At 38.9% G+C, this 26,239-nt stretch overlaps 8 protein-coding genes across 11 annotated transcripts; 2 read left to right on the top strand and 6 right to left on the bottom strand.

The window, feature by feature from the left end:
- The first annotated feature begins 228 nt into the window (after positions 1–228).
- LOC124350820 (transmembrane protein 243-like) lies at positions 229–1,090 on the top strand. Its single transcript, XM_046801651.1, has 3 exons — positions 229–544; positions 612–770; positions 866–1,090. The coding sequence occupies exons 1-3, from the start codon at positions 446–448 to the stop codon at positions 980–982; spliced, it is 375 nt and encodes a 124-aa protein (XP_046657607.1). The 5' UTR covers positions 229–445; the 3' UTR covers positions 983–1,090.
- Positions 1,091–1,338: 248 nt separating this feature from the next.
- Positions 1,339–8,629, bottom strand: LOC124350578 (plastin-1-like). Of its 3 annotated transcripts, none has more exons than XM_046801347.1 (11): positions 8,486–8,629; positions 4,274–4,441; positions 4,072–4,194; positions 3,820–3,959; positions 3,518–3,725; positions 3,196–3,456; positions 2,880–3,059; positions 2,613–2,788; positions 2,407–2,546; positions 2,194–2,345; positions 1,339–2,116 (listed from the first exon to the last, which is right to left on the bottom strand). In XM_046801347.1, the coding sequence occupies exons 1-11, from the start codon at positions 8,576–8,578 to the stop codon at positions 1,844–1,846; spliced, it is 1,914 nt and encodes a 637-aa protein (XP_046657303.1). In that variant the 5' UTR covers positions 8,579–8,629; the 3' UTR covers positions 1,339–1,843. The 3 variants fall into 3 exon arrangements, with proteins under 3 accessions (XP_046657303.1, XP_046657305.1, XP_046657304.1); XM_046801349.1 differs by lacking the exon at positions 8,486–8,629 and adding an exon at positions 4,577–4,688; XM_046801348.1 differs by lacking the exon at positions 8,486–8,629 and adding an exon at positions 4,574–4,685.
- Positions 8,630–9,086: 457 nt separating this feature from the next.
- LOC124350659 (origin recognition complex subunit 5-like) lies at positions 9,087–10,956 on the bottom strand. Of its 2 annotated transcripts, XM_046801459.1 has the most exons (6): positions 10,784–10,956; positions 10,278–10,713; positions 9,655–10,217; positions 9,443–9,558; positions 9,250–9,312; positions 9,087–9,159 (listed from the first exon to the last, which is right to left on the bottom strand). In XM_046801459.1, exons 1-5 carry the CDS (start codon positions 10,871–10,873, stop codon positions 9,264–9,266), a joined length of 1,254 nt encoding a protein of 417 aa, XP_046657415.1. In that variant the 5' UTR covers positions 10,874–10,956; the 3' UTR covers positions 9,087–9,159; positions 9,250–9,263. The 2 variants fall into 2 exon arrangements, with proteins under 2 accessions (XP_046657415.1, XP_046657414.1); XM_046801458.1 differs by having other exon boundaries at positions 9,087–9,312.
- A 237-nt stretch (positions 10,957–11,193) lies between these two features.
- LOC124350706 (dnaJ homolog subfamily C member 25 homolog) lies at positions 11,194–12,538 on the top strand. The gene is made up of 2 exons (XM_046801518.1): positions 11,194–11,449; positions 11,518–12,538. Exons 1-2 carry the CDS (start codon positions 11,338–11,340, stop codon positions 12,411–12,413), a joined length of 1,008 nt encoding a protein of 335 aa, XP_046657474.1. The 5' UTR covers positions 11,194–11,337; the 3' UTR covers positions 12,414–12,538.
- Positions 12,539–12,647: 109 nt separating this feature from the next.
- LOC124350598 (DDB1- and CUL4-associated factor 11-like) lies at positions 12,648–15,510 on the bottom strand. The gene is made up of 11 exons (XM_046801376.1): positions 15,404–15,510; positions 15,236–15,348; positions 15,022–15,148; positions 14,697–14,958; positions 14,483–14,629; positions 14,235–14,416; positions 13,933–14,171; positions 13,772–13,875; positions 13,552–13,707; positions 13,375–13,481; positions 12,648–13,310 (listed from the first exon to the last, which is right to left on the bottom strand). The coding sequence occupies exons 2-11, from the start codon at positions 15,343–15,345 to the stop codon at positions 13,029–13,031; spliced, it is 1,716 nt and encodes a 571-aa protein (XP_046657332.1). The 5' UTR covers positions 15,346–15,348; positions 15,404–15,510; the 3' UTR covers positions 12,648–13,028.
- Positions 15,511–15,887: 377 nt separating this feature from the next.
- Positions 15,888–19,940, bottom strand: LOC124350806. Its single transcript, XM_046801637.1, has 8 exons — positions 19,934–19,940; positions 19,790–19,864; positions 17,423–17,581; positions 17,168–17,348; positions 16,871–17,088; positions 16,685–16,807; positions 16,474–16,625; positions 15,888–16,394 (listed from the first exon to the last, which is right to left on the bottom strand). Exons 3-8 carry the CDS (start codon positions 17,492–17,494, stop codon positions 16,160–16,162), a joined length of 981 nt encoding a protein of 326 aa, XP_046657593.1. The 5' UTR covers positions 17,495–17,581; positions 19,790–19,864; positions 19,934–19,940; the 3' UTR covers positions 15,888–16,159.
- A 695-nt stretch (positions 19,941–20,635) lies between these two features.
- On the bottom strand, positions 20,636–22,697 carry LOC124350653 (keratin, type II cytoskeletal 1-like). The gene is made up of 8 exons (XM_046801450.1): positions 22,552–22,697; positions 21,902–22,480; positions 21,719–21,834; positions 21,505–21,654; positions 21,324–21,437; positions 21,078–21,267; positions 20,904–21,021; positions 20,636–20,841 (listed from the first exon to the last, which is right to left on the bottom strand). The coding sequence occupies exons 1-8, from the start codon at positions 22,558–22,560 to the stop codon at positions 20,810–20,812; spliced, it is 1,308 nt and encodes a 435-aa protein (XP_046657406.1). The 5' UTR covers positions 22,561–22,697; the 3' UTR covers positions 20,636–20,809.
- Positions 22,698–23,247: 550 nt separating this feature from the next.
- Positions 23,248–26,042, bottom strand: LOC124350584 (set1/Ash2 histone methyltransferase complex subunit ASH2-like). The gene is made up of 12 exons (XM_046801357.1): positions 25,955–26,042; positions 25,613–25,882; positions 25,356–25,534; positions 25,093–25,293; positions 24,865–25,020; positions 24,612–24,795; positions 24,370–24,551; positions 24,214–24,303; positions 24,094–24,148; positions 23,891–24,026; positions 23,565–23,816; positions 23,248–23,487 (listed from the first exon to the last, which is right to left on the bottom strand). The coding sequence occupies exons 1-12, from the start codon at positions 25,972–25,974 to the stop codon at positions 23,392–23,394; spliced, it is 1,821 nt and encodes a 606-aa protein (XP_046657313.1). The 5' UTR covers positions 25,975–26,042; the 3' UTR covers positions 23,248–23,391.
- Between the last annotated feature and the right edge of the window lie 197 nt (positions 26,043–26,239).

Genomic DNA, 26,239 nt, shown 5'->3' with positions numbered 1-26,239 from the left:
TTGTTGTCAGATGGTCAGTATGCCGCTGAACAAAATTGACCATATTCAAATAATATCAATTACTTACCACTTTAAAAAAACTAGGTTTGATTTCAAATTTATTTTTTTTATTCAAATATTTTCATCATCTGATTTCAAATTATTTAAAGATTTCATTTTCAAATCGACAAAATGCGATAGTTGGTTTTGCTTTTAACAGTTCTCGTAAGATGGCTTCATATGTTATTCATTTTCAAGGACAAAACAAATATTCTGAATACATTGTCACTTTCGTTCGCAATAACACGTCAATTCGCCCTATTACTCATATCAACGTTCGTCATTCAATCGTTAAGTGTTTGATGGATGCACAAGCCCTCAGTCTTTTACTGATATTAGTGTCTTTGCCAGTTGCTTTAGTACAAAATTGGTAGATTTTGCTTTTGTTGAACCGCTGATTTGTAAAATGTCGTACACTAACGGCACCTCAAATAGAGGAGGATATGAGCAAATTGGCCCTGAAGCACCGCTTCTAAATACTGGCCCATCTTCGGACGGTTCTAAAGTATTTTTAGTTTCACATTTCTGTTATTTTTGCATAATTTGATTTTCTTTTATTTACACCTCGATAGGGATCAAGATTGGTCCATTTTATCCTTGGTTCCATTACTGCTGTTATTGTAGTCAGTACCTTTATTGGTTCCTTTATTTTTCACAAAGAATCATCTGTGGCATTAAATGTTTTCTTTGCATCTTGCATCCTTTTGACTTGCACTTCAAATATTTCCCTGGTAAGATCTTTCCTCTAATTTGCGTTGAAAACATTTTGAAGTGTTAATATTAAATAATCAAATTCTACTGATGAATAACCTTTATTTCCTTGCAGATGATTTGGTATCGAAATCAAGAAGTCACCTCCATAGTTCGTTTCATCATCCACTTCAACTCGATAAACATAATATTGCTCTGCATATGTGCCAACTTGTACCTTCATGGTTTCTAGCCTTCAGCTTCTTTATGACATTTGATTAATGACGAACAAGTTATCTTTTGTATCAACTAAATAATGTGTAATGCCAGCAGAAAAGAAATAACAAGACTGAAAAATTGATTTTTTTGTAACTATTTACATATTCTTAAATGAATTCAAACTGGGGGGAGGGAGAGAGAACTTGGAATATTTAAGAAAACTTATATAGTTGATAGCACTCAATGCAAGTCATTTGTTATTTTGGATAGAGGACAAAAATGCACAGGAAAAAAATCATTTTTTGTTGTTTTTGTTTTTTAATATAATAATCGGGAAGCAACAAGACTTTTTTGACAATTAAAAAATTATGGTTTGGTTTGGTCCCCGGCTGTAGTCTTAGTAAATAATACCGTATTTATATATCCTTCATCTGGGTGGATATACACACGTATGGCGCCTTTTTTTTCCTTTCTTAAATCTCCCACAAGTAAACAAACACTTTGATGACGATACAATAATCGACGACTGACATACAAAACAAACAAGAAAAAAAAAAAAAGAAACAAGCACACACACTTAGCACGCACAGCAAGCCGTGGGATATAGTATAAAGGTAAAACAAAAAAAGGAATTTGGGAATAAGGAGGACAAAAAAAAATAATAATTCAACCATTTTTGAAATGTAATCAATATTAAACGGATGGGGGTCAGCATGAAATGTATCTCCAACTGTGATGGTCTGGAAAGTTAAGCGGATATTCGTTTTTTTTTTGTTTTTCTCTATTCTTACCGCATATAATTCGTCTGTAGCCTTCGGATGTTGTTTAGGCACTCGTCGTATATAGTATAGTTGTTGTTGTAGTAAATAGTAAATTGTTTTTTGTTTCTCCCCTCTCAATTGTTTTTGCTGTCCATGGTGGGAACGTAATCTCTGGCCATCAGAGTCGAGAAGACGGTCATGACCATTTTTTGCTTGACTTCAGTTATATCCTCTGGCAGAGCGTAGACGCGGGCGCCGATCTTTCGTGCCATGGAAATGGCGTACTTGGCGTTGGCCAGGTTGTCCTCATCCGGCCCGCCCTCTCGCACCAGCTCGTAATTGATGGTTCCCGGTTTGATGCAGTCAATCAAGTCAATGACCACTCGTGCTTTGGCGATGGAAGAGTCCTAACGATGGTCGACAGACGGTGACGAATTAACATTTGGGAGGTTTTTTTTTCAATTGAATTATTTTGTTTTGTTACCTGGAAATTCCTGATGGATGTTGTTTTCTTGCCCTGGGCCAATTTGTTGTTCACCCAGTCGATGATTTCCTTTTCGACGATTGGACTTCCAGTGTCGGCCAATTGCGTCAGAATAGACAACGTGTAGGCTCGCATCAATTGCCAGATCAAAGCTGTTTGGAATTGGATTCGTGTGAATTTCAACTTATTTTTAATGATTTGATTGCAAATTACCGAGCGTCAAGGTCGGATTGCCGTCGCTAATGTCTTTGCCAGCGATGCCGACCAGTGAGAACTTGAGCTGTTTGCCCAGTTCCACGGCATAGTTGCAATTCTCCAATTTCTCCATGAATTTCCTCAACTTTGAAAATTCCCTGGAAAAAAACAAAACAAATTAAATATTCCGGAATTTTCAATTGAGCACAAACGTCTCGACTCACTTGTGCACGCGATTCCAGTTGACGATACCGGGTTTGATGACGTCATAGAGCTGAAAGATGACCAACCCGTCGGCCAGATCAGAATAGAGCCAATTGACATAGGGAGCCACACCCAAAGAGTTCATCCAGTTGCGGTATGTTTTCTCTTCACGACTCTCTTCCAAATTCTCCAATGCCTGAAAAATAAAGGGTCATGTATCTGTTCGTGACACGTGTGTGTGATATCAAATAATCCACCACAAGTCGAAAAAAGAAAACTGTATGTACCTCGAACGGAACGGATGAATCGGCATGAAGGGCGGGGTGATTGTTGAAAAGGTTAGCGACGAAGGCCAAATTGAGTTTGTAGACGCCATCGACAACGTCCTTGGGCGTCAAAAAGCTGCGGCAGCCGAGCTTATCCGCCTGCTGGAGCATCAACTCGGCTCGGCGCAACAAATCGTTCTCCTGCACAAGAAAAGAAAATGAATTTCCAAGAGGTCACTAAAGGTGACAGGTGTGTGATGAGGAAGAAGAAACAGTTGGCCACAGCCGCAACAGCACTGCAAGGTTTAAATTTCCTGAAGAAGAAACAAACTTATACCCTCAAGGCTTCCATCGTGACGCCAGCATCGAGTGGAGCGATCTGCTTCAGCAGATAAGTATACACTTCAGAGTCGGTGATGTCGCCGGAGAAATTGGCGCAGCGTCGGTTGGTGCCCGACTTTTCCAGCTGGAAGTTGACCCAGCGGAGGAGAATGGCTTCGGGCGAGAGTTTCATCAACTCTTCAATTCGCTCATTGTCGCCCAGCAAGTTGGTCAAGCCTGGGCAGTGTTCCAGGGTGATTTGATTAAACAACCCAATCTATCAAAATTTAAAAAACAAAATTAAAAACAATTGATTCTGAAATGAATTAAAACCTTACTCGAATAATCTGCCAGAGGAGACCGAGAACCAGGTGAGGTTTGCCTTTGCTCAAATCGTGAGCGTCAATGTTGACGATATTGCAGCCAATCGACTGGGCAGAGTAGAGGGCCAACGTCAAATTTTCGTGCATCGTGTAGACAGTCAAATTCTTCATATTGATGGCCCGCTCGTCGATCGTATCCGGGCACGAGTGATTGATGATTTTGCTTCACACGAAACAATTTTTAATAAAGACAAAAATCGGTATATATAAGAAAGTTGCCTATTTTGATAGCTAGTGTTCATTCATTATTCATGTACCAGAGTAGAATACCATCCTTGACTTTTTCAAAGAGACTCCGACCGGTCGAGCCAATGGGCAGCAGGTGTTTGAGGTCCTTGTCCTCTCCGAGGTTCGTGTTGACCCAATCAGAGAACGCCAATTGCTCTTCCATTCGAATCTTTTTAGACAATCAATATTTAATAAATAAAATAGGAAACATTTCTTTCCCCAAAAAAGAAGGGAAATTTCATCCACCGTTAGACCACGGTGGATTCATTTATAATTCCTACCGTGTGAGTGGTGCCTTCCGACGAAGCGTTAGAAGTGCCACCGAACGTTTGCAGATTTTCCGTCTTCGACACGACTTTTTTGAACGTGGCAGCCACATCCTGCGACTTTAATTTGGCGCACAACTATAAAATGATTTAAACCGTTAGTTTTTTTGACACTCGGAAAGATTTTTTTCTTTAAAAAAAAAAAATTATAATTTACGTGTTCAAATTCTTCAAATGATAGTCGCCCTTTGCCAGGTCCCGACTGTTCCCGGTCGACCTCTTCGATCATCAACCGGACTTGGTACGATGGAATTTTGAATCCGCAAACATCCAGCGCCTGTTTCAACTCTGCCAGTTCAATGTAGCCCGACCCATCTCGATCAATCTAAAAATAAACAAGAAAAGTTAAATTTAAAATTATTTAAATAAGTTAAAATTTAAAATAATCCTTCAAGAAAACATTTTCGACTGTCACTAAAAATAAAAAACAACCACACTAAATCAAAACTCCAACGACAACCTGCTGGTAGTAATGGGCATCGCGCAAATCACGACGGAACTCGACCAAACTATCCCAGCGTTCAATGTTGAGTATTTCCATCGTTGTCGAACGTTTGTCGAGTTGGTTTCAAGACTGAATCAGAATCTCGGCACGACTTGAGGCTTTAAGGCCCATTTTTTTCCCGTGAGTAGTAGCACCTGGGCAGCAGCAGCCGCTCTTGCTGCCCTAGTTTATTGAGAGGAGCCGAAATAAACGGACCGACATACACAATGGACGTGAAAAAGAGCCTCGTTTTTCTTTAATGCAATCATTGCCCCGCGAAACTATCGGGAATGGCTCGGACCGTGACCGACAGAACAGGCACACACAAAAAAAGGGGGGGAAGAAAAAATCTTTTGACGTAATAACTCGCCCTGGCCGTCACAGCCGGGGCTTCACACAAACATTTCCAGTTGCAAAATTTCCCTGTGCGTGTGTTGTTGCTCCGCCGTGTGTTCTTCTTCCGCCGAAGCCCCTGGAAGGTTCTCTCTCTCCAGATGGTAGTAGCAGTAGAGGGTACCCCCATATGTTACGTTACAAAACGAGTCGTAGCTTATAAAGTACCAGTACTTATACTGCCATGTACTCAAAAAGAACAGAACAGCCCTCCTTCATAAATCGGTCACGCACGGAATCAGATCTAGAACGGATCCTCTTTCTCTAATCGCAGTCTTTGCTCTTTTGGATAACCAGCGGCTAAAAAAGAAATATGTTTGATATTTGCACACACACACACGTCTGATTCTTTTCTCGCCGTTGTTAATCCACTGACACACTCCACTCCACTTTAAAAGGAAGAAGATGTGCAACTTGTTCTAATATCGTCGATTATTGCCCTGGCAAATGATGATACGGATGAAACGATTGGAATAAAGGCGCAAACTCTCGTCGAGCGGCAACTGGAAAATCAAGTGCCGTGCTGTGCGGTGTGACTGTAACAATTGCGCGTTCCGCGTTCGTGAATCGCAAATTGTTTTTCTGACCAGAAGAAGAAATAAAAAAAAAACTAACGCTATTAAATCATTTCTTTTCTAGAAATAAGAAATAAAAATCGTTTTTCCGAGTACGTGAGTCCGAATCAAAGGAGCGTGTGTGAGCGTGACGCGGATAAAAAAGAAAAATATTCAAAAAAACAACCGAAATTATTGGATGAAAATGGAAAACGCCGTGTGCCCCACATTATAACCGAGTCGTACAAACATCTTTTTTTAATTCTTTTGTGTGCACAAGAGTCACGCCGACAACACGATACTATTATTATTATTATTATGGGGGAATGATAGATAAAATAAAATAAAAAAAGAATTATGTTTAATCGTTTCCTGGTGGTGGCCAAAGCGACAAAGCAAGTCCTTTGCGGGAGGTCACCAATTCCTTGGGTGTGTGTGTTCTAGTGTGTCACCCAGCATGTAGTGTATCTTTTTTTAAATGAAAATAATAATAAGTCTGATAGCGGGGGGATATCATGTGACGATGAATCAGCTTTGGGCTATTTAAGAAAAAAGGAATTAGTAATCGAATATCGGGTCATTTCCTGTTGACTGGCTAAGTAGAAAATTTAGTTCTTTTTTCCTCGGCAGCTGCTGCTGCTGCTGGTGCTAGGGAAGTCGACAAGTAGTCGGAGGAACGATGAGAATTCCAGAGAAAGTTGATTCATTAGTACCGCCTCACTGGACTTTAGATGGTTACACAATTTATAGACTTGAAAAATTAGCAGATATTTTTTGGTGGGAAAAAAACTAAAAGAGAACAGTAGGATAGAGAGGATGACACTCTATGATGGAATGACAACAACAACTCAAAGAAAATACCGAAAAAGCCCCCTTTTTGTTTTGTTTCGGTCGTGAATTTTTTCTTCTTTTGTCACAAGTCCCTCGGGGCTTGAAAATCTTTGAACGCGGTTTTCACATTTAGAAATATTTCGGCTCTGCTCAAAAAAAAAAACAATTTCATTTTCTATTCTTTCGGCATTCCTTTTAAAAAAGGGTTTTATTTTTAACTTTTGTTTCGTTTGGTCAAGATATTACAAAGTCCACCATTCTTCCTTTTATGCGGTAGTTGTCGGTACGCGTGCGGATCGTACGAGCGTGACCTTCTCCGAAAAAAGAATTCCCATTAAAAATCCTGAAAAATATTTAGAAAAGGCAAAAAAAGAAGAAAAAAACCCATGCGGGAGGCGGCGTTTGTTCAATTCTACCCCCCACTTTTTAAAAAATAAAAAATTCAGAATAGTACACACGTTGTCGGTAGCATATGCTTGGCCAACATGCCGACACAGACCTCCCCTTATATACCCTATACAGTGCACAGTTGTCCTCTAAACTGTCAAACACACACATTAGGACTTCCAATTTCAAGTCGGATAACAACCGGAAAAAACCCACACACGTAGAGATAAAATAAAAAGTTATTTTCAAAGCTGACGATACACGAGATGACGTAAAATGATGGTCACCTCAAAGTCAATCAATATGCTACAGTTAAACCGAAAACAAAGTCCAATATAAGCAGATTAGCTAGCCATGTCCTACCGGTTATTTCTCTACTTTATACGTCAGAGACACAACAAAGTGACAAGTAAAAGAAACGATAAGATGGCCAAGAATCTAAATGGTATAAATTTAACAACTTTTTGGGGATTTAAAATATAAAATTGAAAAATAAAAAGGGGGAAAAAATCTTCTTAAATGGAGAGAGGATCAGCAGCTGTAAAGAATGTTGGAAAAGAGATATGTGTGTCGGTTGGGGGGAGAAGAAGAAGAAGATAAAGAAGAAGAAGAAGGAAGAAAAGATGAAAGAAGAAGAAAAAGGTGGGGGGCCTTGAATCGACCGAGGCTCGGCTTCATTTCCATAGCGGGAAACTACTTTACCAAGGCCATATAAGGCACACACACAAGACTGTTTTTTTAAAAAAGAAAAAGAGTCAGAGGAATAACACAAGAATCTTCCTCACGCCAAGACACTCCACTTGTTTAAAAAGGCAAAAGAATTTTAGGGAAAACAATAATTATCATTTTTCTTTTTTAAACCTTTTTTTGTTTTTTCCTTGAGGCCAGAAAATCATTCTCCTGTCTTCGCCTGTTATCTAACGCTCTGCCACTAGTACTTACTTGACTTTACTACTACTTGGGGAATTATTTGTTAAAGCCTAGCTCCAACTGTATATATCACGCAAAATGGCAGTGTTTCGACATCGTGACGCAATCGTCGGAATAGCGGCGAATGGGAAAGTGACGACAGGATGTCCGGTCGTGTGGGTTTTTTACAAGAAGTCCACACAACGATACGATTCAAGAAATGTCGATTCGATAAGAGAAAAGTTAACTAAAAAAAGAGACGTCCATATTTGGCGGCGGAACTACAGAAAAACGTGACTCATACCGATGCACAAGTATCGGTCGCTCAACAATCGAATAAAAGCTGGAAAACGAGTAAAAATTGTCGTTGACGACTTTTGCTCTCAATTCAAAAACGGATACGATAAAAAACAAAACAAATATAACACACACGTATATGTACTATGTGGGCTATATCAGCAGGTAACGATCACATTTTCCTGTGTCGAATCCCCTTCCCCACATAGAAACGACCGAGAAAAATTCAGACATTCGAAAAGAATCAAACATTCTTTTATCGTTTTCTGTTTCCTTGTAGGAAATAAAAAAGAAATAAGGTTTTTCTTTCTCTTTTTTCGCCGTGTCAGGAATAGAAATAAGGAAAGTCAATTAACTTAGGCGGGGCTCTGACAGTTGAGACCTGTCATCTGCTACTCAAACCGAAATTTTTCGAGAGCTGGTATAACCTGATTAAGCTAATCAAGCCACACAAATACCCAAAAGATTGTGGTGGTTGAAAAATAAAAATAACGGTAATAATATCCACACTCACGCTGGCAAACTGTTCACGAAGTTCTTGTCGTTCTTCTTCGGAAAATTTACGTATATTCGAAGAAGCAGCTCCATTCCACTGGTGTAGCGCCATCTTACTTGGCTTGACGTCTGGCAAGGCACTGTTGCCGTCGTGTGCTCGCCGGTTTATTTAAAAGCCCCAAGCGGGTCTTTTTTCAAAAAACGTTTGAGACTTGGCCCTTCCCACTTTTCATTTCCTTCCCCCCTCTGTGACCCCGCCCTCGACGTAGCTCTCTTATATGTGCTTTATCAGCTGCTATATATTTTTTTGTTGGGGCGATAGAAATCAAACAACGCCTTTTACACACACACACGTCGGTAAATAGTATCCGCTTAGGGGGAGAATCAACTTGATATCGCTTCACCGAATTACAGAGACTCTTATGACCATATGTGGTCTAATATGATAAAGGGTTTTTTTTTTCGAACAAACGTCGGTCAGAAATCGTCTTAGTCATGAACACATTTATAAAATATATATAATTGAAAAACGTCGCCTTTCTTATCTTTTTTTTTGGGTTGTAATTTGATTGCTTCATCATTCCGACACTCGGTTAAGAGTTTCAAAAAAAAGAAAAAGCTTAAGAAATGAGGTGTGTACTTGTTTGTTATCTCGAGGATGTAGGGGGCGGGGACACTGGTTTATAAAGAAAACTTGAAGAAAAAAAAAATTTTAATAAATATAATACAAGGCTAATTCTCTTCTTTTTTTTTATCAAGTGAGGAAAATAATATACTGCCTACAATTTAAAGCAAGATCAAACAGTTGTGTCGTAGAGGTAACGTCCCAGCTCGAAATTCACCGTCCTGTAATCAAAAGAAATTTGTGAGCATTTATTATTGTTATCGTGTTAAGTAGTTTAATCTTTTGGTATCGTAAAACATCTGGACTAGATTAACGGTTGAACTCGGAACTAACTTAAATTTAAATGTTTACCTGGCTAAACTCCTGACTAAATCGTAACCGGCATTGCACCGGTATTTCGGAACTCCTTGAAACATGGCCGCTGATCCCGTGTGGGTGATGAGCTTTAAGGAAACCAAAGTAGAAATCTGTAAAACAACGAAGAGGCGTCACAATCTCGAACGTAAATAATTGGCCAAAAAATAACGCGATTAACAACAACAAGGAAAAAAAAGAGCTCAGACCTGCACAAATATATTTAGGGACGGCGTAACTCGTTCCTCGACGATCGAATAGAAAATGGCCATCAGTCGATCGATGGGGAAGACTTTGGGTCCCATCAAACGGGCGGCGTTGTGCAACTTTTGCTTCTTCAATGACTTGAGACCTTTGTCTTTCTTCTTCCTGCCTTCTTTGGCTTTGACGAATAAACGACGATCGTAACGGGGCGGATTGTAACTCGCCAGATAGGCAGCGATGATAAGGAACTTGGAGAAGAAAGGTAGCTCCATTTTCAGGCCTATTTGGGTGCCGCATGCATCAGGACCTCGGACGTAAACTTGGTTCAGACTGGAGCGAAGTTTCGGTTCAAGATGTCGCCATAATTTCACTGATTGAGTTTTGTCGATTTCGCCCGAATGGATGGGCTCCATAAAGGCTTCCCAATGCTGCCCGGCTATGTAGCGAAGTTCGCAGAAATCGCGACAAGCCACCAGGAAGACACCCAATATCATGGAAAGATATGTCTGGTAAAGAGATGAATGTTCAGGTTGTGGACATTCCTTCATCAGTAGGTCCAGAATTTCTTCTACAAATATTGAGAAACGGTTGATTAAGGTGTTGTGTTTGCAATTGAATCAATAAATACCTTTGCTGTACTGGGGGAAAAAGATCTGTATGGGATCGAGACTTCCTGTGCCACAACGAAACTTCTCAAAGGGGATTTCTGAAATGAGGATGATGCAAATGTTGAGACCTGTAAACTCTGGGATCTTGGTCAGTGTTGGGATGATCATTCCATCACTCAAGTCTCGCATCCTTTCGGCCTTATCAAGTACGATACAAATCGGTCTGGTATCACCAAGCTGCTTGAGGTATCTGGCAAAGTCATTGGCATTGTCACATCGCTCTTGACTTCCCAGCTGTTCAAGGACAGATTCATAGAGAAAACGTGGACTGAGGCATTCAATGCAATGGATTGCTGCATACTGAACATGCTCCACAGATTCAATCACTCGTTGGACTACTAATGATTTTCCGGTTGACGTGTGGCCATATACATACAGGAAAGGTGGAAGGGCATTCTGCAATAAATTCAATCACGTTATCATAAATATTTGACGTAAACATCCCAAGAATCATAACAAGTCTCACGCTTTGAAGGATATCCGCCAAGATTTCAATTTGTTGTTCTCGATGAGGTATTTCAGATTTAAGATTCTCTTTTCTGGAATTTATTTCCATTGTTTTTCTCGTAGCTCTTTCACTCGCCAAAAAGAACTTAAAAATCGGGATAACAAAAGTGGAAATTCGTAGCGGGAGAAATGAAACGTAGACATTGCCAGATTCATATTCAGAAAAAAGAAACCAATTTCTAATTTTTAATGTAATTACTCAACTTTTCTAGCAAAATTTTGTCTTGCTAAAATTTTTTAAATAAATTTGATAATAATAAACTTAATTTTACGTAAGTAAGCTTTCATCTCAATTTGTGTCCCGTTATTATTACGTGGAACTTGTTGGCTGACAGGAATGTGTGTCGTCTGCGTAAGTCTGCTATGCGCCTATGCCTGTCACTTTTACAGTTTGTTCAGTTGGGTCAGTTTGCTCAAAGGCATGTGCCGCTATGCTACTTGTTGGATAAACTGCAAAAAATTGTAACTTAGACTGTGGATCGATCATATTAGGAATAATTGTTTTATAAAATTATGAAAATGAAATCATATCTATTTATTGTTACCTTCTGCGTTTTTTTGAACGTCTCAAATGTCCATTCCTTGATTGAAGGACTCTACTGTGGAGTCGAGAACTGTTACGATGGTGAGCTATTTCGTTAACCTAATTCTAAAACGTTCTGTAATAACGCTTTCTTTTTTTTTAAATTTTAGTGCTTGGTGTGACGAGAGAGAGCTCTAGGAGTGCAATAGGAAAGGCTTATCGAGTTCTTGCAAAGAAGTACCATCCTGATGTGCAAGGGCCTGAGGTGCCTAAAGAAGAAGCTGAGAAGAATTTTCGTAGAATAGCCACTGCCTATGAAATTCTGAGTGATAATGCCTCCAGAGAAGATTATGACTACATGGTTGACAATCCAGAAGAAATGTACATGCATTACTACAGATATTACAGACGGCGTACAGCTCCAAATGTCGACATCAGGTTGATTCTTGCTGTGTGCGTCACCATCATTTCTGGGATCCAGTACTACACTGCATGGGAACGCTATGATACTGCCATAAAGTATTTAACCACTGTGCAAAAATACAGGATACATGCACTTGAAATTGCCAAGAAAGAAGGCTTGTTCAATGAAAATACCAGCAAGAAAGTCAAAGACAAGTCCAAAGAAAAGGAGGAAAAGGAGCAAATTATTCGAAAAGTCATCGAAGAGAAAATGGATATTCGCGGAGGCTATTCTAAACCAGACTGGAAGCAAATACTGTGGTTCCAGCTCATCATTCTGCCCTACACCATCTACCAGTACGTCCGTTGGTACATTATCTGGGTCTACAAGTTTGACATCCGAAAAGAAGAGTACGGTGAAGAAGAAAAGTTGTATTTGATCAAGAAGAACCTGAAGCTTTCCCAACTCGAGTTCGATGCTCTTGAGGACCATACCCGAGAAGAATATCTCGAACTGGAACTTTGGATTAAGTCGAATGCGGTCGATTGGAAGGCAGAGAAGGAAGAGGATCTTAAACGAGAACTCTCTCAATCTGCTCGCCACAAAGCGTACAGACGTTACATGAAGAAAGGAACGAGTCGACTCACCTTTGACGATTCATAATCAAGATATTTGACAAATTAGGTGGCTTCATCATCCAAGTTCATCCCGTGTTGTGATTTACCAATCTCATTTGACAGTGAGTCTTTTCACGCCCTTGTTTGACGAAATACAAAAATATCAAATTGCGGTTATTGTAAATCTCTGCTGAGTAGAATTCCGTATCGGCGTAGAATTTAGCCCTGTATTTCCGTCTTCCCAAAAGTAAGTAGTACATGTAGACCTTTTTTTAAAAAAAAACATATAAAAGACCCAGGAGAAAAAAATTAAAAAAAAAAAAATAATAATTATACAAATAACAAGAAGAATTGTTCTTGGAAATTTCCACTCTCATTTACTTGAGAGTTTCACACGCATCAAATTATCCAGCACAACTAGATGCATCGTACCCGGGAGGAAGTTGATCATCTATCACAAAAAACCAAAATAAAAGAGGGAGGTTAACGTATCGATAGAAGCGCGTGAATTGAGCGCACCACGCCTGCTTCAGTTAAAGGTAACACCAATAACTGTACACAGAATTGAAACAAATGACTGCGTTGCGTAATTTTTTTGTAGTTATGAAGTGTTTCGAAACAAGTGTGTTGTATTAAAGGATATATATGGTGCGGACAAGACTTATGAAGGAGGGCGGCGGCTGGCTGCTTGTCGCTGCCTCTGTGACGTTCTCCGGGCCGTCTGTGGAGTTGCTCGAGCGGCTAGTCGTGGACTCCTACGCACTTCGCGATCACCTCCGCCATCAGCCGCGTCGTCATCTCGATATGAGCGGCGCTGCCTTTGCATCCAATTAGGATTGGAATCGTTGGATTCGCTGTCGGTAATGTACTCTTCCGTGTCCAAATCCATTTCGTCTTCGGAATCGGCTGAGGAATGAAACCACTTGAAGTGTCGGCCGTCCCACTATTACCCCGGTTGATTAAACTTTGGAAATTCATTGAGAAAAATTAGAAATAATATTTTATACCGCTGAATCGATAATATCCATGGAGTATGGATGCCAAGAGACGTCCCGAACACATTCAGAATGACCTATCAGAATCGCTGCAGGCTTTCCAGTCAGGACATCGTAAACTAAAATTGAAAATATTCAGAAATTAAATTGGTTTAGAATGATAATAATACTAGGTTATTGGGGGCTCACTGAAAATTTTTCCAGCTGCACAACCACTGTAAATATAACGTTGCCCAGTGCTAAAGGCTGGACTGAAACGGCATCGAATTAAAGTTCTTAAGACACTGTGTCCTCGGTATGTCATCAAACTAGTATCACCGGCGATCTTGTTTTTGGGGGAAGCCACTGCCAAAGAATAACAATTGAGTTGAAGATTTTAAACATAAACAATAATAGAGAGTTAACTTACGCCTCCACGGAACGTTTTGGAAACTATAATCCCAACTTTGGGCGTTCATAAACGATCTAGTCTTTTGTTGAACTTCGTTTCCTGAGAATTTGCGCATGTCCCATCTAATCAATCGCACATTTAAAAAAAATAATTTTCAACGATAGATAAAACAAGATTACAGCTTGATGGATTGGTCCTTGCTATTTGTAATCAAATGTCTGCCATCTCCACGCGAGTCGACGAACGTAAGTCCGTCAACATGGCCACCAAGAATGCCCACCGGTTTAGCCTCTCCGTTTTCCGCCAACGTTCGACGATCCCAAACTTTGCATAATCCATCATCCGCTCCAGAAAATAGGATCTGCGAAGTTTCGTCAGCATAGGCCACAGTATTCACGTCCTCTTCGTGGGCATCAATCTAAACAAGGTAGGAGGTTAATTAAGGACTGTTGGCGGGACCGAAACAAAATAGTAATTGTACCCTGAGTGTTCTCTGTCGTTTTTCGCAATCGTAAATGTACAAACAGCCGTCATTGGCACCACCCAATACTTCATTTCCGTCTTGAGAAAAAGTAAGGCTGAAAATACAGAACCGTCGGAGTTCCGGGGAAAGTGGGAGAACTTCATGTCTTTCCACCTCATCGTAAATGTTACAAAGGTGGACTGAAAATGGAACCAAACGCATTAACAACATTTTTACTAAGTCGAATTATGTTTCAAGGTTCTTACTGGCTTCCGACCAACTAGAATAAATGATGGAACGTCCATCAGGACTGAACGCTGTGTCTAGAATACTCCATCCGACATCTCGGGCGGGGATTTTCCTTATGCAATCAAATCCGCCTTTTGATGTGTCAAACACACGGATAACTCGATCTATGAATTTGAAGAGAAGCAAAGATTAAATATTTTATTGCGCAAAACGAGGTCTCATTTGAAACACCTTGTGAAGCGCTGAGGAAAATATTGCCATCTTTAGAATATGTCCCGCAGAACATTTTGTGATTGCAGTTGGCAACTTGTTTGAATTTGTTAGGCAAATAGTTGTGGCCAATATAGCTCCTGTCTCCACCAGAGAAATGCCCTGTACCCTTCATCCCTACTTGACGCTGGTACAGTAGTGATGTCACACGAGTGGAATGGGATTTGCAACCGTGCTTGTAGATTCCTGATGATAGGGATGTTGATAAGTACAAATCAGTCCCCTAGAGAAAAACTGGTATTAAAAAGAGGTACCTTCTTGTTATGTCTAAACAAACTCATTTTACCTCAAGAACAGTTAAATCAGGTGTGCTGTCAACAGGGGGTGGTTGGGCATTTGGAAGGAAATCAAAGAAAGACTCGTTTCTTTCTTCAAATACTGAGTTTCTTTCTGAAAGAATGTGAGCTCGGCCACTGTGGTTTCCCAGAAAGGGAAAGAATTGTCGAATATTAAGATGATCTGCAAGCCACTCTACTGTCATGAAGGGATAACTAACTAACCTCCTGATGAGCTGGGTAAGAACTGTGGCTATGTCGGTATCAGATTCTTCGTCCGACATCGATGAAGTATCTCTGTTACTGCTGTCTCTGTCTTCATCGTCAGAGTTCATTTTCTGTTGGGACAATTAAATCAGTAAACGAATAACGTGCTATGATTCGGCTTCTTACTTGAAGGTAGATTGTTGTCTCACCGTTTATTCAATAACAAAGTTTAGTTAACCCGATAAAAAATGTCACGCAACTAGGCAGACGACAGCAAATGTTTGATAAAAAGCTTTACGCAAACGACATCTAGTGTTGAAAATCTAGACCTTTGAGAAAAAATTACCGCCAAAATTTGAAATTGAGCCTTTTCTTCCTAATTTTCTTTTTCTCTGATAAAAAACCAACGCATGAACCAAATTTATACCAACCAATTTTTCAGGATTTCAATCAAGTGATTTTCGTTGTCATATCTTAGAAGCTAGGCCTTTTATTACGATTACAAAATTATTTCCATTACAATTACTGAATTACGACGATAACTTGAGCTTCACGTGTATAATAAACTCTATCTTGTCTTTCCTCATTACCTAGCGACCTACCGTCAGGCAGCATTAAATTTGCCTCTTTTAGTCACTGTAGCAACCAATAAAATTTCTTGAGACAATCAAACTTTTAAACAAATGTGTATTCTAGTAAATCAACTGCTAGTTAATTCGTATCAGGAGTTACAAGACTAAGCTAAAAACGTTCGCATACCCCAGGAGGAGATGTAAAAACGGATTAAAATTCGGTAAAGGTTATTTAAGACGTATATACGTATAAATATATAAAAGAGGATATTATTAGACGAAAAGACTATTATTAGAAACTACATGTATACACAACGTGCTCTATTGATGTAGTGCAGCACATACCTGCTGCAATAAATGCTTAAATTAACTAAAGTCTCTCTCGACGTAATTTTGATAGGATTATTTTCAGTAAGAAACTCAGTGTCGCCAATCCAATACCGATAGCAAGGATAAAGAAAGCGCTAATTAAGTCCGACAATCGAATGGGGACTACGCGGGTGACTCCACGTTTAGTGTCTGCAAAACATTGTTGCGCCTTGGGAGTAGAATGAATGTTATTAATCCATGAACGGACAAGTCCACTCTCCCACAGTTCCATAAGTCTGTAAATATATTAGGATTAAACTAAATAAATAAAAAATCAAGATATAAAAATTTTGGGTGTTTAAAATGGTTACATACCCTTTGTCCATATCTTTAGTAAACAAACTTCCTTTTTTGAAAAACAAAGACGTAAATCCAATGGAAACGGGCAAAAGTTTCGATAATTTAAACCGACACTTCCCATCTTTCTCATATTGAGAACAGACAAAGGCATAGCATAAAGAGTGCAGCTAATGAAACAGAAAAGTTCAAAAATTGATCATGTTAATCTCTGTCTTTATACACTTACATAAGGATAAGCGTAGCGTCCAGTTTCCAGTGTTGCGGTCAACTTGAAAGGATTGTCAACTATTTGATTAGGATTACGTCGGGCTTCATCTCCAAGAACCTTATAAATACCGGATGTCGCCTTCTAGTGAATCCAGAAACAGGTTAAGAGGAATAGATTTAGAAAATAAAGGAGAAATGACCTCACCAGGATCTGATTTCCGATCGTCGTATCACTTCGCAGAACTATACCAACTTCTTTGCTTGCGGCCAAGTCTTCAAATGAGTTTATGGTCGGTTTCATCTTTGGCGTTGTGAGTGAGGATGTGACAATTCCAGTGTAACAATTGACCAAAACCATAGCGCACAAAACCCAAATTCCAGTTAGGATTCGAAATGAGGTGCGATTAAATGCTTCTCTAACCCCTATTAAAGTTAAGAAAATTAGCGGCAGAGTACTAGCGGCAAAACATTCAAGTTGAAATAATCGCAAAAAATCGTTTACCTTGATTCGTCAGGGTGTTAATCACGTAAATCATGTGGGAACTAGAGATAGTAGTAAACCATCGAATGGAATTGTTGCCCCTGGTGGCATCGTTAGTCCAATGAAGATGTTGGTAGAGCCACGTAAAAAAAGTCATCGCACCAATGACAGGGAAAAGGCTGATGAAAATCAGCAACCAAACCTGAAATCATAAAAACAACATTGGTAACGCAATTGGAAGGGAAAGTGATAAAAGGAGATAGGCAGATAGATTACCATAGGTTGAAATGGACCGATGAAAGCGAATAAACGATTTTCTTCTTCCGGTCTTGGCACTATTAGTGTCATTCCTTCAGTCCATATAAAGGACGTTGGATCATTTTTCGCTACTCGATCGGCAGTTAAATGAAAGGTGGACGTAATGCTGTCAACGTTCTAATAATAAATATTAAAAATGTAATTTTTGTTTTTTAGTATAACTAAAATTTTCTATTTTGCTTCTTCGTTGGCGAGTTGGTAATGAGCAGCTCCATGTGTGCCGTATTTCTCGACAAGAGTATGGTTAATCAGAATCAAACGGAACCTGCAAATTTTCGCAGTTAGTTTCCCCCTGGTTTCCCCACAATCATAAATTAAACTGATCTTAATGTTCAACTTACGTGAAATTGAATTTAGTCGACATCCAAGAAATTAATTTATAGTTCACACCAGTGAACGTGAAATTGCCATTCGGACCTCGGATCAAATTATCGTAGGGAGGTTGCTTGAGTAAAGAAAAATACAAACAAGCATTATAAATTTTACATCACACAAAAGGAGTGAATTAAAGTATTTCAGGTTGGAAATTAGAATCATTTTTTCAACTTTTAACAGCCCTGATATCCAGCATTGCAAATGTTTATGAATTGTATGCAATAAATTTCTCTACGTGGGTAGAAAACCCTGAAGATATGCGGAAAAGTGTAGTCGATACTCACATCTAAAGCCAAGAATGTCAAGAGTCGACCGTTTAAATCAAGTTCGGTTGAGAAATCAACGCTCGTTATTAATATAAGCGTCAATAAAACAATTGACGTGAATAGTTTGGTCCTGTATATGAAGCCAATTTGCATTTCGATCAAGTATCGTATTGCCACGAGCAATACAAAATTGCGTAAAAGGGATTAAATTGATAAGATTACAGTTTCACCCCTAAATAAGTTGTTCAATATGCCGGAAAACCTGCAAAATCTCGTATTATATACCCAAGAGGGAATTGTTGCTGTTGTTGTTGCCAATACAGAAACTTTGATCAACGTACGAATTGCACTCACTGCCATAGCAACTGAGTTTTTCTTTAAAGATAATTATTCATCACTGTGGGATAATAAGTATAAGATTCTACCTCAAGTCCATATGCTTGACGTTTTCTCATGTTTGATGCTCTGAGCATATTTACATAGCAAAACTATTGATTAATGTGCGTCGGTTCATACGGGATGCGGTTTTGAATGTAAGCCCAAAGAATCTATTATTAACGTGGGCACTGATACAGACAAAATCCTTCATGCCCTTCGACCTCAAATGGGAGGTAGTTTAAAATAGAAGTGAAAAGTAACAACAAAACAAAATTATCGAAATAAGTAACAAAAGTACCTTGTACAAAAACATTTCATGCATTAAAGTATTACCTACATTTAAAACACTCGCAGCACATGGCTATTGAATTAAAATGTGACACAAACGCCCCGAGTACGTAAATTTAGGTATCGCCTTTAACCATTAACAAGCTAAGGATCCGAAGTTGTAAAGGTGACGCTGGTGAACAGGAATACAAATTATCTTAAAACTTAAAAGTGTCATCCGTCGGGATCGGGTTCTATAGAGAATTCGCCTGGGGTAAATAAAGCGTCACGATTGCAATGCGCGTTAGGATTACAATTAAAATCAAGTGGTTAGTTCGGTCATGCCTGCTATTTGAATTTCAATTTATAAGGGAGTTTCATTGCATCGACAGTAAACGCCACTGGACGAAAGAGCAAAGCGAGTGTTCCAGTACTATTTATATTCTTCAATGCACGCCTATATTGACGTTTTCAATTCCGACCTGCCTTGTTAACCGCTTGTTAACTGTGCTTGTTAACTGTCTTTCTATATGATTCCTTTCTACCATAGCAACAGAGATCAAATTATATTTGGAACGAATCGGCATCTTCAGGTATAATTGATTGATTTTGACAACCGCCTTTGTATTATGTAAAAGAAATTGGATAGGACTCCAGAAAGTCCAAAACGTCATAAATCATAGCTTGTAACATGAAATATAAGGCTTTCTTGACTTAAAGTGACATTCAACGTTTATGTTGTAGCAACCACAGTATTGTTGCCACCAACTTCAATTTATTCAAATAAGGTAAGTAACCATGGGTTGCTATAGCAAAATCTAGACAATATCAGAGAAGCACTCCACGAAATTATGCTAATGTTGAAGAAACTTAGATTATGATGGTAAAGAAATAAGAAAACTTTCGAAACTATCGAATACAAATCAAGTCAACACATCCCGACCGACACTTAAGCGCAATCGATGAGGAATAACGATGAAATCGTTCAACAGATGATTGGGGAAAAAATTATCTCAGACAGCAGTTAAAAGAGACTCACTTTGATTTCGTTGATCCGAGGTTGGGTGCTTGCAGAGGGTAGCAGAATCTTGCTTTTGGATCGACCAGGGACATTCTAAGTTGAGAAGCCCACCAAATAAAAAAGCTGAATATACCAATATTTTACTAATTTGTAATTTCTTACCACATGTCGTTTTGTAACGGATATGGTGGCGAAAAAATTTCAGAGAACTTCATCCATCGCGAAACTGTGAACCATTTTCTGATCAACATCATTAGTGAATCAACATCGCGTAGCTTACTTTAAACTTGTTATTAGAACGATTGCAAACATTTTAAACTACAACTTCCTTTGCCAACTGTATCAGCTGTCACAATGTCATTCAAAATACTAGAATAATCTAAAAGCAACGTCCGTTATCTAAGAATTGGTCTCGAGAGTGACTTCAAAATTAAAATATTAGAATTCTAGGTTCTAAATTTCTTCCTTTTTAAAAGACCCGGTGTACCAATACATTACTAACACGTGACGTGTGCAGTCAATAAATCTTCATCTAATGTGCTACAACTATCGTTCGTTATAAATAAAATAATTGAAAAGGACAACCAAGACAGGGAAACCGCTGCTTTACTGCTAAATACGGGTTAAATTGACTGCCAATACTCGGACTTCCCTATAGAAAGAGAAACGACAGGATTGTTAACTCCAATTAGAATATTAATCATTGAAATTTTACAGACTTACTGTGAATTCGTCTTACCTGAGTTATACACGTTGAAGCGTGATGGAAAAACTGGCATTTTAAACTTTTCTGAATGAATTTCTAGTACTTCTGACCTAGTCTCAAATTGATACCATGTAAATTAAGAATGAGGCAAACAAAAATTGCATCCATCGATTAAGCGTCTCGCAATCGTGTTAGGTGTATCTCCCAATGGGAAAAAAAACACGACATGAAATATTTGATTACACAGAACATCGTCATTTGAAAAAAAGACGGTTAAACCTTTTATTTCTAAAGATTAAAAAAAACTCGTCAGAATAATGTCTGAATCCACATTAGTCGCTTTCGTCAGAATCATCATCGGCAGCTAAAGACAAACAAACAAAAATTAATTAATGAAAAAGGATGAAGCATTTAAAAATAAAACACCTTCATCATCCTCGTCTTCTTCATCTTCATCCTCCTCATCTTCTTCTTCTTCTTCGTCCCCGCTTTCCTCATCTCCATTAGCTTCTTCATCTACTTTCCTTTTTTTGCTTGGTGGTTCCTATGGCGAGAGATAATACATTAAAACCAATTTGGAAATATTTTAATTGTACATACTTCTTTGACTTGGGACTCATTTCCTTCTTCTTCTACAACAACAGGCTCGGGTTCACCCAACTTGGGGTAGTCGTATAAGAGTTCCATAATACAAGGGAAGACAAAGATTTTCTTTCCGGCAATTTTCAAATCTGTCATCTTTAAAATTTCGGCAGGTCGTTCGTTGTTTTTAAAACGAAGAGCGGCGTGGCTGTAAGAAAAAATGTCATTATTATAAGAGCTTTTTTAAAATATTTGGTGTAATACCAAAACTTGGACGCGGGGAAAGTCTTGTCGTAAAGGGTGAAGGAAATTGCGTCAGGGAACTTATCAGCAATATGTTTGATTGTGACATCTTTGGGAACATCTCTCAACACAACCCTTCAAAAAACAAAATAGTATATTGTTACAATAAGTTGAATGAAAATGTTGAAGACCACAAACTTACTGATCTTGTTGGATATTGGCTACTGCTAACTTGGCACTTTGAACCACGTATGGCACATCAACATGTTTCAAGAAATTTTGACCAATCTGTTCCTTTAATCTGAAAAATGCCGCTTCTGATTCTTCAACAGTTGCAAATTGTACCTTGCAGCTATGGGTCAGTAAGAAAAAGTGTTAACAAATTGGTACCTAATTCAACCATGTCTCATAACTACCTGTTTTCCTTCAGAGGAATAATCTCCTCAATTTTAGGATCAAGTGTTTTGACATCGTCTTCAACATAAGGTTTGGCAAACCTAAGGTAAACTTGTCTACTCTCCAAGGAATCGCTCTGTAAGAGATAAGGAAAAGTTAAGTAACCATTAGGCATTACCATTACACTACTTAAATCAACAAACCTGTTTCTTTGCTGATTTCATTCCCATTTGATCAGTGGATTTCACATTTTCATGGGCATCAAGGATTTTCCTTGCTGCTTCAAGTGACTCCAAATCTCTGAACAAAATTATCCTCAAAATTTCCTTTTCGCTGAATGGTGTTGAAATTGAATGAAATCCTGGTAGTTTTTCCAGCTCTTCCAGATTTGGATTATCGTTGAAGGTGATGTACAGTTGCAGGCCAGCTTTGATTTCAAAGCGCTGAAATTCTCCACGGTTGGGAAGTGTTGCACCTCCTCTTCCACGGGCACCAGAAGATCCTCTTCCACGATTGCCAAAAGATGGTCCTCCTCTGCCACTGTCACCTCTTCCTCGACCACCTCTGAATGGTCCTCCACGGCTGGGACTACCAGATCCACCACCCCAGCTTCCACGACCACCTCTATCTCCTCCACGATCACCTCCTCTGAAACTTCCTCCTCGGGAACCACCTCGAAAACCTCGGCTACCACCTCGGAAACCGCGAGAACCTCCACGATCTCCACCTCTTCCTCGTCCACCACCACCACCTCGGCCTCTGCCACGTGAACCAGACATTTCCTGAGATGTTTACAACACCAGCAATGAATATAAATAACAAAAACATTTAATACAATTATGTTGTGACTTACTTGACTCATTTTATCGTTGAACTACAGCAGGAGACCTTCAATGCTTTCGATGCAGATCGTAAAAAGACCACGTGTGGGCAACGCGTTCGTCTGTCTAACTCTAACAGAGTTCTGCTAATGGGAGGTCCGTCAACGCAGACGAATCGAATTAGTGTTTCATGGTGAAATGTCATGTAGCGAACCTAGCGGTTGTTTCCCTTTGCAGCCTGATTTTGTAAAGGTGGCGGGTAAAGCATGCTACACGATTTCATGAAATTGTTTATGGGTTAGCCTTTTTCAAGTATTATAAGGTAACTTTGTATTGAATATGATGCCTCTGGGCAAAAACTAGGCGGGAATATCAAATTTCGCACACTTGCGAGAAAGGGTAATTTTTATGGTTAGTAAAAATTGACACGGGGGCACACTGCACAGTACCACTACATGCGATTTACATTTTTTCTCGGACCAATTAGTCACTACCAATTCAATAATTCACATTTTTCTATTCCAATCTCTTCAAACACAATCGTGTTTTTGCCAGTTTTGGTACCTTATCAGCGCATTTTATATTTTCCCGTTGTTGAAAAATGACCTCATCTGAAAGACTTGATGTCGATTGACATGTGACTTTCTCACTAAAATATTCAGCCAAACAATTTTGAATTTCATGAGTTTCTATGGAAAATTACACTAGTTCAGTCGAGTGGATTCATGTAAACATGACAAGTCTGTCTATTTTGAATATAAAAATCATACTGTTTCGAAATGCAATTCACGAAGAAATGGATAGTATGGATGTTGAGAAGGGATAGAAAAATCGAAGCATGTTTGCTGAAATACAACAGGAGTAATACTACTCTAGAGATCTAATCGAAGACGACCCTCGTTTTCAGTCAAATAGAGCATGTCAGCCATAGCTTGCTCTGTGATTGATTCTTCTGCTCTCTCGTGCATCTGCAATCAAGTTTGAATAAAAAATTAATGTCATAAAAGTAAAAGCATATAAAGCTATTATTGCGCTAGCCACTTACACCCCTGAATGCTACGTCTTTGGGAGCAAATTTAAAGTTGGGTCCAAAATTGACAGAAACGGTAACATTTTTGAAAAGTGATATCGCAGGAAAATAACCGCCTGCATAAATATCACTGAAGCCCGTTCCTTGATGGATTCCATTCTTGTAAAAATCTATCTTGGCACCCTTCAATGGCTTCAACTTGCGCAATTCCTCCTGCATCTCATCGCGGTCCTCGTAGTATAAGTGGCTCTTGAATTTCACTAACGGCTGTAGAATGAAATAAGTAGTTTAACTTTGTTCTTTGAAAATAAGGTGGACGCATCGAGAATAAAAAGACGGACCTTGTCTTTATAAGTCGGCGGAATATAATTCCCATTAGGAATTTCTGGCAGTTCAATAAGGATTCCAAGTACATCTCCCTCGCCGTATCCTTGTGAAAAATGTTTGCCCAGAGACTCATGGAATACGGTTCCTTTCCTGAATAAAAAAAACGAAGCATTCTGTTTAGAATCTTTTCCAGTTTCAAGATAGCACCTCGATTTACCTGGATCTCCAAGAATAGCCGAATTTATCATAGCCGAGTGGAGCTTGAAGATTACCTATATGTTTAAAGAGTATATTACAATGTTATTTATTTTGTAAATATTATTACAATTAGTACTACCATATGCTTGAGCGAATCCAATTCTAGTGGCAGCTAATTCAGGCATTTCTTCGATTGAACACTCCCAGTACCAAGTTCCACGATTCACGACTAGATAGATATGCAAATGATAAATTTTAACATGTACACAATTCAGCAATCAATATTTCCACTAACGATGTGTTGCTCTAACAGTGCAGTATCCTTTTTCTCCGGTGGCAGCCATTCTGTCTTCGGTAATTTTCAGCTGTGGCGCTCGATCATGTAAAGTCAGAAGTACTTGTGACGGATTCAATTTGCGATATAACCAGCCTGGAATAGGCTTCCCTGCCCAATCGCTGCTTTCATCAAACTCCTGCCTATAAATATAATGAAAAGTAAAATGTATTTTTAAAATTAGAAATCTAAAAGTACATTACCTGAATGGAGCATGGGGATCTGGCTCTGCTAAAATGTAGCGGTAACCGTCTTTGTTAAATGGATGATCTAGTGGGTAACCATGAGCTGGTAACTTGGGTGTTCCAATATCATTTCGAGTTTTACGCTGATTTCCACCAAACTGGTCAGGAACACGACGCTTATAGCCACGTCCACGAATTGCAGCTGCTCATAATTAAGGAACATGAAAGTTCTTAAGTAACAAAAGAAAAACATTGAAATCTGAATTATTACTGTTTCCGCCGGCTGGATCGGTTTGTTTTAGGTGACCAGCTCTAACCATGGCTTCATAGTTCGGTCGGATGTTTATGAGTTCCAACGACAACAAGCCAAACATGCAATCACTAGCCATCGTTTCCGGTACGGGTTCCTGGCAAACGAATATCAGCCCTGCGAATAGAATAAGATTAAGAAAAGATCTCGTGTTTTGTTATGTCTTTTTCACCATTATTTAACACATACCCTTTTCCTTCATCAAAGTTTTATGTATTGTGGAATGCCAGGATTGTGTAACCCTTCTAGGCATTGTGGTAAGATATTCCCAATGAGAATCGACATATGGTACGATTTCACGATCCCTGGAAAAATATTGTCTCGAAGTTCCTTCTTTTGTGCTATTTTGCATCAAGTTAGCTATTGTGGTAATACACATCTGTGTGAATTCTAAAACATATTGTATTTTATAGTATTGTAATGATATTTTTTTTGCAATTAGTTAGACTTACGGGCTTGATTTTTCTTGAAACTTTCTAATCCGGTAGGTGAGCAATTCTTGCACAAGAAAACATAGTTCATCATGAAAGGAACCAGTTTGCCCAACTGATAACTGATACAGGATTCATGAAACCAACGTAGACAGGTTGCACAAAAAAGTTCAACAATATTCATGTTGCGATCCTTTCCACTAGATGAGCATAAAAGTAAGAGTTTACATTGCCAAATTGTTACACAAATTTAAATTATACAAGCAAGGTATAATTACCAATAACAGTTGCCTTCCTTTTCAGTAGTTTTGCCAGCATTTTCTACGACAGATGCCAGCTCTTGGGACTTTGATTCACCAACTATGCCTGATGAACTTTTTGAATCATTTCCTTGAGCTTGTGAATCTTCTAACATTTCCAATGTTTTGGACGACGGTTCTGAAGCAAGAGTGCCTTCGATATCAGAACCAGGTGGTAAAACGTCCTCGGATAGCTCATCCATTAGTTCGACTGGTTCTGATGGTTGGGCTGGCTTGTGGTGTGAGTTACTGGAATAGAAATGGAATGTAAATTTCTAAATGAGGAATAATATTACAGCTCTGTTATGCTAAAGAAATTACTCTGCAACGAAATCGGCCATTCTAGAAAGATTGTTTGAAAGCAAATTTCAGGAAAACAGTCAACAGCGACATCTTACAGTCGTTTTCAACATCAAACAAATTGAAATCTGGCGCCATCGTTAAACATCATTAAAATGCTCACTCGTTAACTCACTAGTTATCTAGTTCACTAAAATGATATGAATAACTTTTTCTTCAGATAGGACAAGAAATAATCAGTTTAGTTTTGCAACCCAAAGAACCATTTATTGCTATGACCAAAAACAAAATATAGAAATCCATATA

This window comes from Daphnia pulicaria, chromosome 7 (assembly GCF_021234035.1).
Source record: "Daphnia pulicaria isolate SC F1-1A chromosome 7, SC_F0-13Bv2, whole genome shotgun sequence".
NCBI lineage: Eukaryota > Metazoa > Arthropoda > Branchiopoda > Diplostraca > Daphniidae > Daphnia > Daphnia pulicaria.
Note: the sequence above shows the minus strand (reverse complement) of the source record. Positions and strands in the feature narration are given on the sequence as shown.

Bases quoted from the DNA above. Each gene is read 5' to 3' on its own strand.
- LOC124350820 (XM_046801651.1), top strand. From the start codon at position 446: ATGTCGTACACTAACGGCACCTCAAATAGAGGAGGATATGAGCAAATT. The intron at 545-611 runs GTATTTTTAGTT...ACACCTCGATAG, and splicing joins CATCTTCGGACGGTTCTAAA to GGATCAAGATTGGTCCATTT. The intron at 771-865 runs GTAAGATCTTTC...ATTTCCTTGCAG, and splicing joins GCACTTCAAATATTTCCCTG to ATGATTTGGTATCGAAATCA.
- LOC124350578 (XM_046801347.1), bottom strand. From the start codon at position 8,578: ATGGCGCTACACCAGTGGAATGGAGCTGCTTCTTCGAATATACGTAAA. The intron at 3,960-4,071 runs GTAGGAATTATA...TTGTCTAAAAAG, and splicing joins CGGAAGGCACCACTCACACG to ATTCGAATGGAAGAGCAATT. The intron at 3,457-3,517 runs GTAAGGTTTTAA...AAATTTTGATAG, and splicing joins TCCTCTGGCAGATTATTCGA to ATTGGGTTGTTTAATCAAAT.
- LOC124350659 (XM_046801458.1), bottom strand. From the start codon at position 10,873: ATGGAAATAAATTCCAGAAAAGAGAATCTTAAATCTGAAATACCTCAT. The intron at 10,714-10,783 runs GTGAGACTTGTT...AATTTATTGCAG, and splicing joins TGGCGGATATCCTTCAAAGC to AATGCCCTTCCACCTTTCCT. The intron at 9,559-9,654 runs GTCTGAGCTCTT...GTTGTTTTACAG, and splicing joins CCCTAAATATATTTGTGCAG to ATTTCTACTTTGGTTTCCTT.
- LOC124350706 (XM_046801518.1), top strand. From the start codon at position 11,338: ATGAAAATGAAATCATATCTATTTATTGTTACCTTCTGCGTTTTTTTG. The intron at 11,450-11,517 runs GTGAGCTATTTC...TTTAAATTTTAG, and splicing joins AGTCGAGAACTGTTACGATG to TGCTTGGTGTGACGAGAGAG.
- LOC124350598 (XM_046801376.1), bottom strand. From the start codon at position 15,345: ATGAACTCTGACGATGAAGACAGAGACAGCAGTAACAGAGATACTTCA. The intron at 14,417-14,482 runs GTAAGAACCTTG...TTCCATTTTCAG, and splicing joins TTCTAGTTGGTCGGAAGCCA to TCCACCTTTGTAACATTTAC. The intron at 14,172-14,234 runs GTACAATTACTA...TACCTTGTTTAG, and splicing joins AACGACAGAGAACACTCAGG to ATTGATGCCCACGAAGAGGA.
- LOC124350806 (XM_046801637.1), bottom strand. From the start codon at position 17,494: ATGACACTAATAGTGCCAAGACCGGAAGAAGAAAATCGTTTATTCGCT. The intron at 17,089-17,167 runs GTAAACGATTTT...TAACTTTAATAG, and splicing joins TAACACCCTGACGAATCAAG to GGGTTAGAGAAGCATTTAAT. The intron at 16,626-16,684 runs GTAAGTGTATAA...CTGTTTCATTAG, and splicing joins GACGCTACGCTTATCCTTAT to CTGCACTCTTTATGCTATGC.
- LOC124350653 (XM_046801450.1), bottom strand. The intron at 21,438-21,504 runs GTAAGTTTGTGG...TGTTTTTTGAAG, and splicing joins GCCAATATCCAACAAGATCA to GGTTGTGTTGAGAGATGTTC. The intron at 20,842-20,903 runs GTGTTTTATTTT...GTTTGTCTTTAG, and splicing joins AGAAGACGAGGATGATGAAG to CTGCCGATGATGATTCTGAC.
- LOC124350584 (XM_046801357.1), bottom strand. From the start codon at position 25,974: ATGGCCGATTTCGTTGCAGA. The intron at 24,552-24,611 runs GTAATGTACTTT...TTATATTTATAG, and splicing joins GATCCCCATGCTCCATTCAG to GCAGGAGTTTGATGAAAGCA. The intron at 24,304-24,369 runs GTTAGTGGAAAT...ATATCTATCTAG, and splicing joins CACTGTTAGAGCAACACATC to TCGTGAATCGTGGAACTTGG.